The sequence below is a fragment of the Ornithodoros turicata genome, chromosome 9 (assembly GCF_037126465.1).
Source record: "Ornithodoros turicata isolate Travis chromosome 9, ASM3712646v1, whole genome shotgun sequence".
Taxonomy (NCBI): domain Eukaryota; kingdom Metazoa; phylum Arthropoda; class Arachnida; order Ixodida; family Argasidae; genus Ornithodoros; species Ornithodoros turicata.
In genome coordinates this window covers 31,205,525-31,214,545 of record NC_088209.1, presented here as the reverse complement: position 1 = coordinate 31,214,545, position 9,021 = coordinate 31,205,525, and the positions used below count along the sequence as shown (strand labels likewise).

The 9,021-nt window shown below is 46.6% G+C and overlaps 1 protein-coding gene across 1 annotated transcript; it reads right to left on the bottom strand.

The window, feature by feature from the left end:
- Positions 1–2,035: 2,035 nt before the first annotated feature.
- On the bottom strand, positions 2,036–7,763 carry LOC135368617 (growth hormone-inducible transmembrane protein-like). The gene is made up of 7 exons (XM_064602014.1): positions 7,654–7,763; positions 5,548–5,760; positions 5,348–5,459; positions 4,896–5,037; positions 3,942–4,239; positions 3,690–3,861; positions 2,036–2,274 (listed from the first exon to the last, which is right to left on the bottom strand). The coding sequence occupies exons 2-7, from the start codon at positions 5,744–5,746 to the stop codon at positions 2,190–2,192; spliced, it is 1,008 nt and encodes a 335-aa protein (XP_064458084.1). The 5' UTR covers positions 5,747–5,760; positions 7,654–7,763; the 3' UTR covers positions 2,036–2,189.
- Positions 7,764–9,021: the final 1,258 nt, after the last annotated feature.

Genomic DNA, 9,021 nt, shown 5'->3' with positions numbered 1-9,021 from the left:
TCAGGGGTCACATTTTTTTTTTATTTGCTGCTATAGTGATACCTTCGAATACCTCTGTGGCGGCCCGTGGACGAGAGTCCTGATCGGCGATGATGGAATGTCCCAGCGGGCAGATGTGCATGGCCTCACGCTATGACGGTGCCGGTAGAACTGGCTGGCAGGCGCAGTTGCGCACGCCAGCAGAGGCACGTCTTCGTCGTCGTCCACGGGCCGCCACATCACTCCCCCCATCAGACGCGGAGCGGTGTAGTGCTAGTGGTTGAGGTTCGCGTCGACACGTGAAGAGAAGAAAGAGGGGCGACACGTGGAACAGGGACGGCTGGACTTCCGTCTTGTGCTCGATGGGTAGAAGTACCGGACCAATGGTACGGACAAGCGCTGATCGGGCGGGTCCCAGGGGCGGGCCGAAGCAGAGTGCAGGCAGGTAGGGAGAAGTGATCAAGAGAGTGGGGCGACAGAACCGCCACCCGAAATCACGAAGGCCCTCGGTTTTCCGCGATTCCGCGGAATTAATCGCGGAATACTTCGTTTGGCACTGAATTACACGGAACCCCTTCTTTTTTAGGGGTGTGCGAATATTCGAGTTCTCGAATTCGAATCGAATGTCAATCACTCGGAAGTATCCCATTCGCGAATCGAATACCCAATATTCGGGTTTCCGACTATTCGCCGAATACGAACGACAGCTCCCGAAAGTGGGCTTCACCTGACGCTTCCCTGCATGAGGTGAAGCCTGCTCTACGAAACTATCCATGCTGCAGGACAAACACAGACAGATTGAATAACGTTAGGCCAAGTTTATTGTGCATGCTTCGCCTGAGGAAGGGGCGGCGTCCCTCCAGTGTGCAGTTTAGCGGTGACAGTGGGGGATTTTGATTTGACTTTTAAATAATGCCTACAGCCGAGGAACAAAAAGGGCGTCCTAGAGATGCAACTTCCCCAGGGCATGTATTCTAAACTCCTTCCTATAAATTTCCTATAAACTCTGTAAATGCTGGGTGATCTTTCAGCAGGTATAAAATGATTGCAGGCGACAGATCGCATCAGGGGAGAACACAAGTTATCATGTATGTAATGCTGAGACACAACAGTGCTTTGAACCTGTAATTTTATAAAATATTTTTTGTTCCCATACTATCCAAGAAAATAAAGTGTTTCCCGTTTCAAGCAGCAATTGACTGTTCGCCGCGGAAAATCTCGGAATTTACAGGTCGGTGCCGCGGAATTCCGACTTTACACGTAGCCAAAGGAGCTAAAACCAGTGCCTAGTATATTGTGCCACCAGTAGTAGAGGAATTTACAGGGAGTTCTAAATCACATGGACGTATTGGAGACGCTTGTAGGTGATCTAGATGTAACACGTTTGACTGAAAAGCTGAAAAAGACTATTCTATATTGACTCCAGACCATACATTTGCTATTGGTGTCACACACATAATGAATTTATGATTGGTGTGATGAGCTTCATGGCCTACTTCAGCTATCATAACTGGAAAAGATAACATCGTATTGGATCATATTCACTGGGCCCCACGCCCCACTCGAACGCAAGAGAGGGAGGAGGGGCCGCCGGGCAAAGTGTGTTCCGGGGCTTAACACATCGAAAGGCGTTTTTTGTGAATTTCGATGGCCGCCAAAAAAGAGCAATGTTCTTAGAGTAGATCACTTTTACAGCTCTGCTCAGGAGGTGGCCATTCTGCAACAAGCGAGGCATAATAATTAAGTGCGGATAGATTTACGACACAGCATTGTCTTCTGCAGCTGTAGCAAATGATGTACAGGACATGGAGAAAGATCCGAAAGCAGCGCCTTTAGTTCCTACTCCCTCCGCTGCAGTTACGATATTGAATGGGCAGTTTAACTTATCTGCAAATGGTATCTCGTGCACAATGAGCAACCAGAAAACAGTTCATCCCCAATAAATCAATACAACTGTTCTTTTCAAGTTAGCTCCAGTATTCCATTTCAAGTGAATTTCAGTCATATCAGAATGGTTGACCAGAATGTTTGAGTAGGTGGGTATACAAAGAGCAAGTGAAAGAATGATATCTTTTTTGTTATGCCCATAAATATATTTGATGGTGTACAAGTGGGGGAACAATTTCATGCATCTACTCATTCAGAAAGTTTACACAAATGCTGTCAGTGCCCTAGGTTGCGTTGAACATTCCAATTCTTCAAACATTTTTCTACTTCCTTCTGGAGCCACCACCAGCCAGAAGCACTGCAATCCTGATGAAGATGTTTAACGTGTCCAAGTAGATGGAGATGGAGCTGGAAGACAAAATGGAAGGTAAGACCAGAATGAACAAGGTACCTGTACAATGGAATTCTCATCGAGTTCTCCCCAAACTACAAATAGCCTCAAGAGCATGAATTAGGGAATTTTTGGGCACAAGCACAATAGCGGAATGGGAGACAATCCTCGCTGAAAGCAATTTTATCTTTTTAAGCTCCTGTAAGGAGAACATGCCATGAAATATCCATTGCTGAATTTTGCTATGTAAATAAGCCAAAACCAAAACTGTGCACCTCAGAAGCACATCACCTTGGCCAACGGAGGCTTATCTTGGCCGGAAAGCAGTTGATGTCACCAGATCAGCACCTACTCCAATCATGTCCATCGTCTCAAAGCATGCGCTCCCGGACGCAGCAGTTTTGGCTCATTTACACATCAAAATTCGTTGATGGATATTTCAGTGCACACGAGTGTTCCAGGATTTTTTATACGAGAATAATAATAATAATAATAACAATTTATTTTTCATCACAATTTTTTGCAAGTCAAAAACACCTGCTTAAGCCAAACGGCTTGTCATCCGTCCTTCATCATAGCCTTCCATCATGCTATCTCATTTTACCTAAAATCTCCTAATTAAAGAATTAATTAATTTTAGGCAATTAGTCATCTTGCAGTTACATATTTTCTTCAAGAGGCTTCAACTGTCAAAGCCTGGTCGTGAAACTCAACTTCAAAAGGTTTCGTTTTTTGTAGTTTTTCATAAAAAATCTGTACTAAAGGATAAAAATATGCCCTGTATCTTTACCATCATGGTCAGGTAGGCACAGATAGGCCCCCCGAAATCCCAAAGTGTCACAGTGGCTCAGGTTGGTTTGATGACGCACTCAAGAAATGCAAAATCACAAAGCAAAATCAACATTCTGCCTCGTGAATGTGGGAGCAAAGACAGACAGATTACTTCGTGTGGGCGGCACCCCCCCCCCTCCAACACCTTGAAACAAATATCTGGCTGCGCCCCTGTTCATGGCTTCTTCAAGTGGGACACACTATTGACAATTTTAGCAAAATATAGGAGAGCATAATGTCACTTCAGAGAGCTTGTTGTCAGGAAGGGGGACAAAGTGTCCAAATTGTTTCAATTCCTCCGCTCACGACCTGTAGTCCATGAGGTGCCAAAGTTAGTGAGAGAAGAAACATGAAGGCTTATCCTACTGTACCCTGGGTGAAGCACAGAGAACGAAATTTGCGTGCAAGGAGTATTGGGATCTCTTGAAATTGCTTATTATGCTCCCATCATAACACTTTACACAGATTTTACCCCTTCTACGTGAGGGTTCTTCACTCTTTCCTAAGGGGACCAGTGTTTTTCTTCAGTTCTGATAAACACCGCCTCATCTTCACCTGCCAGTAACTTAAGAGACTTACAGTAAGACAGTAAGAAACCTACGCATTGACTGGGTCGTACGGCTTGACTGCATACAGAGGATACATCTCGGACATCCTTATTATTCTTTGGGTGTCATAGAGGAGGAAGCCTCCGAACAAGATCAGACCACCATACATGCTCATGGAGTACAGCCCTGCACCCAGGGCAGTTGACGCTGGCAGGAACATTGTACCTGCGACAGAGAAATACCTCTTTGTAGCACATGCCCTTGGCCAGCAAGACACAAGGAAAGAGAGAGAGAGAGGGACATACCTATAGATGATGCAAAGACAAGTCCCAGGCCAATAGCAAGGGGTCCTCCCATGTTAAGAAACTTTTCACTTGGAGCACAGGCCGCAACTGAGGAGAGCCCTCCAACCACACCAGCCGTGTACCATGCAGCACGTACTAGAATGGGTCCTCCCAAGAGACATATGGGGGCCACCAGCGCTCCCATGACTCCACTGTGCAACATCCACGCAGCCTGCTTTGCACCAAAGCCTTCGGTGTATGGCATCGACCGCACAAGCATTCCTGTGCCGATCATCGCTGCAAAGCTGGCCCCGATTGCCTGTCAAATTTGCAACAGTCATTCTTGCAACAACGGCAGAATAAAGGGAATGATACTGAGCACAACCCCGCCGGTTTACATGCAGCAGCTTATCTGGTTGCAACAAGGCAGCCAGTTTCCTAAGATGCCACATAACGCGTACGCTGCCGAAAATTTGGGATTATGCAAGTTTGTTTTCGAGTTTGTCGTAGTTCGCAGCAATGTTCTCAGGGGCGTGGAAAGGGGGTGAACAAGGGGATTGTGCTGCTTTCAATGAACACGTAGTTTGAACGTGCTTTCCCTTAATTTGTGTTTGCTCTTCCCTCACACAATGTTCCAGCATAGATGGAACAGCTCTGCATCCACAAAAAGCCACACGCGGACACCCATAAAGTGCTTAACGGATGGAACATCGGGCGTTTAAAAACTCAACACGAAAAACACTTCATAAATCCGGAAAAAACCACAACTCGCAACTCCAATGTTGCGTCCTACGATTTTATACGACTGCGGCTTTGTTGACTTGTTCTGAAAGTGAAACAGGAATGACAGCCACAACGGTGGCTCATGTCTTCACGACATACGCAAGTCACACTGAGGGGCACATTTATAAATTCTCTGAGACATGAAATGATACCTCTATAATGTTATTGGTAAAGTAGAAAAGGAATACTCACCAGCCACGAGTTCCTCATCACCAAGTTTAGCATAGCCGGGTTCCGACTGACAGCAAGAGCAGACACAGCGGTAATGGCGATGCTGCCACCAAAGTACATGTACGTGCTGCGTACCCTCTGCTTTACATACTCAGGCCACAACCTGTACAAATCAGTTTACTTTCACTTGAGGGAAATGAAATGAAACCATGTGGCTGTAGATATCTAACTAACAGTTTTAAAAATGTAAGCACCAAAAATATAAGGCAGGAAATGAAGCACATTGAAATTTGGGTGGACTAAATAGCCCACCCAAATTTCAATGTGGTTCATTTCCATGACCAAGACATGGAATTTATTTATGCGCCACTCAAGTAAAAAAAAGCCACAGCCACTTCAATGACCTGCTAAGAAAGCCGACTGAAAGCAGAACGAAACATTCACATCTCAGCTCATCACACTATAACACTTACATAGATCTCTCCAGAGCACCTGCTTCATTTGCCATCCCGAGGCCATAGTAACAAAGCGCACCGACACCAAATGCGGAAGCTCCAGCAAGCGCTGCTTTTCCGACATTGAATGCTATTTGGTGGAACATAAACAGGATAAGCTCACAATTAAAAAAATTGAGACAAAATAACGGAAATAATAATGTAAAAACACTGCTTGCCTGTGTCACCTGCAGGAGCCATGATGATTTCTTTTAGAGTCCTTCGCCTAGCTGTTGCGGTCTGAAACCTCGGCCTTGCACGAGTCGACATGCCGAGGGTCTTTTGGACCAATGCTGGAGCACGCGTGGTATGGCTGACCCATGTTTTAATGGGTACCACTGCTGCGGGCGACGAGCAGCACTTCCACATCACCAACATGGTAGCGTGTCACGCTGGGTACACGTGAAAACATGTGAAACAGTCATTGATTGCAATTGTTACACAGATAATTCTGAACAGATGTTTTTACATGCAGCAGCACCGCGAGCGGCCGGAGCGAGCGATTGGGGGATATTTGAGGGAGAGAGCCTGCCCATTCACTCAGCCGATAGTTGCAGTAGCCGACGCTTTACTACATGGTTTACCACAGCCGCCAACGAAGAAGAAAAGCGGCGGGCAAACATGCTGTAATGCACAAACAACACGTTGCATCACAACATTTTAGAACTCTGCAGCTTCACACGTACACTGTCACATCGAGAAGCAGACGACGCTGCTTCGCCCTTCGATGCCCACAGTGCCTTGCGTGGCTTGCTTGAGAGCACACCTAACTTCGTGTAATCGTCTATTGCTCCCATGCATAGTGTTACAAACTTAAAGCAAACTTTACAATGGTTTCAGCATGGGCTGCATCGTTTATGCACAGGTTGCAATACACTGGTTTGAAATATTGGGCCACTCCACAAGCATCAACTGTTGACAGTGTCACCAATAGACCTATACCCGAGAAACAACATCATGACGTCGGTAGACGGACTGAAACCGAAACAAATCAGAAGGGGAGGGCTGGGTTCCACGAGAAGGTCGCGTCCCTTTCAGGGACAACTGTAATCCCCTCAAGGCCGTGACTTTCGGGCGCGACCTTGTTTGCCCCTCGCTTCGAGCGTAGTTGAACTCTACCAAATTGGTGGCTCTGTCAAACACCATGACGTCATTTGTTTACAAACAGGGAGAGGTCTATTGACACCGAGGGGAGGCTATCATGCTGCAAGTGTAGTGACCACAGGAATCACGAGGACAATGGCTAGAACGGACGCAGGAAGAGAGAAATGGTGGCCTCTTGGAGGCCGAAGCATCCAAGTTTGGAAGCCACCCACAATAGATAGACAGCTGATAGAAAAGCAATGTTTCGCATTCCTGCCATCTCAACCAATCAAAAATTGTGTTTCCTCTGAGTGACTATGTGTGAGCTATGCTTGCCTTGTCCGTTGTTATTGTATGTACTTGCATTGCTCAATTTACTTGAAGGAAGAGGTTTTGCACCACGTTAGCCTACCACTAGAAAAAGTATCGCTGGTGTATATTTAGCTTTACAAGTACAATAATGTTAATAACACGTTAGTGCTCGTTGCTGAAATGCCCGTATTCTATGCTATGCCGATTATATTTCGATATGATGCACGAGGAATTGAGGAAACTTCTACACTACACACAAAGAAGACAGTGCAAAGAATGAAGTCGTAGACAGCATGCTAATTAATAGTCAGCCCCAGCCTTCCTTACAGCCTTACAGTAGGTGAAAAACATGGCACGAAATACTCATTGTGTAGCTAGATATTTCTGGCAAGCGTTCCTTAAGCAGTACTACGCAGAGGTCACGCTTCAAATCGAATCGAATTACTTGTACATGCAAGACGTCAGAGTCTTAGCCAGTCACAGAGGCTTCATACCACCGCTTAGTGCTTACTCATAATTACGAATATCAAAATAATTGTCTTTGAAATATATGTGCCTTTGCTGTTGATAATAAACTGTTAAGCTGTTCACAAATACACTCTTGACAAATATTGCGGCCATCCGGTCCGGGTCGTGCGCGCTTCGTGAAATTATATTGAATATTCGCGTTAAGTTTCGATGCGTACATTCGTCAATAACTGCACAAATGGCCAGTTCCTGCACAAAAAGTAACTGTTAGCAGTACAAGTATCCCTTCACAGAAGGTTGAGGCTGCACCGAGCGTACGCAGTATGAAGACCGGTATCGAGTCCCGTCCCACGGGCTTGTAACGAAAACACGTTTGCTAATACTGGCTGTACTGCTTCTCGTTGTCAACGAAATATATTTACCGGGCAGTGCGGAAGGTTTGAAATGGCAATTTTCAGACGATTCTCGAACAACGCAAAAGATCCTGCGCACTCCTGGATTGGAGTGGATTGGACGATTCACGATTGGACCAGACTGACTAAAATGAATGAACAGCGACCGACAGAAAGCCAGTAGTAGCCAATGTATATCAGCGTTGCCAGACCAAAACGCCCACAGTCAACCAAAGCCGTCGACGCTTTGTTAGCTTGGGTTCCTGGGACTCCTGGGGTCTGGTGTACGGGACGTACGCGAGTTACGGATTGCCGTTCAGACTTCCTTACGTAGACGGTAAATACATTTTCTGATCGACAACAAGAAACCAAATGCATTTTCCTCGCTCCTTTTGCGACCGACGCAGGCTTTGCCGCACCTACCTGCTAGCTTTTCGGGCTCTTTCGATGGCGAAGCTTGTTGTAAGACGACCTTTGGGAGAGAGGGAGCTCAGGGAGGGTTGTTTGGGGAAAATTCATATACGATGCAACGGATATCCAGGTGTCCATTGTCCAGTGACAGCAGTGACAGGCTGCACGAATCAAGGACTGGACATAGTGATGTGTAGTTCCTGAATGAACCGTTCAGACTTTACGAGTCATTCGGGTAAACTGAACGAACTAGTTCACCAGTGAGCAAACCGATAGTTCAGCAGTTTAGTTCACTGGACTGGAGCTTTGATGTTGCAGTCGCCAGTTCGCCATATGCGCGCGGCCTCGCCCCCAACACGTACGCTGTGGACACCTCTACCTCTCCTGTACAACCATCACCCTTCCCCTTGATGCACTTGGCCGCCAAATTTGAGCAGGCTTACAGCACCTTACCATACTCCCTCCCCCCGCATCAACAATACCACTCTCTCTCTTTTTCTTTCTTTGTTCTTTTTCCAGTGCCAAATTCTGTAGAAGCTACAGCTGCACTCCACTGACCAATTTTTACACCAGCAAGCCCCAACCGGCCACTACCTGAACTCAGTGGGGGATTCGCGGGTGGGGGGGGGGGGGGGGGGGTAAAAAAACGTCAGTTTATACATTGGATTTCCCACTACCCCACTACCCGCTCCGACAAAGAAACCGCCCCCCTCCCCAAACCGAGGGTCTGGATCCGCCCATCTGAACTACAGTTGTGGCATGAGTGCAGTCTCTAAATGTAGCATCTTGTGTATAACTCAGAATGAAACTGGCGGAACTATGGGTTTACCCCGAAGACGTCACTCCCAACTAGGGTTGCCACCTTTCGTAGTGAAAAATACCGGCTGAGGGAGAGGAGGTGGAATAGAGGGAAAGGCTCGCGGGAAAGGGAAGTGGGTGAGGGGTGGAAGAGCACACACAGAAAACAGAGAGATAGAGAGAGAGCTC

Bases quoted from the DNA above. Each gene is read 5' to 3' on its own strand.
- LOC135368617 (XM_064602014.1), bottom strand. From the start codon at position 5,746: ATGTTGGTGATGTGGAAGTGCTGCTCGTCGCCCGCAGCAGTGGTACCC. The intron at 5,460-5,547 runs GCAAGCAGTGTT...TCCACCAAATAG, and splicing joins GGCTCCTGCAGGTGACACAG to CATTCAATGTCGGAAAAGCA. The intron at 4,240-4,895 runs GTGAGTATTCCT...CAAATTTGACAG, and splicing joins TGATGAGGAACTCGTGGCTG to GCAATCGGGGCCAGCTTTGC.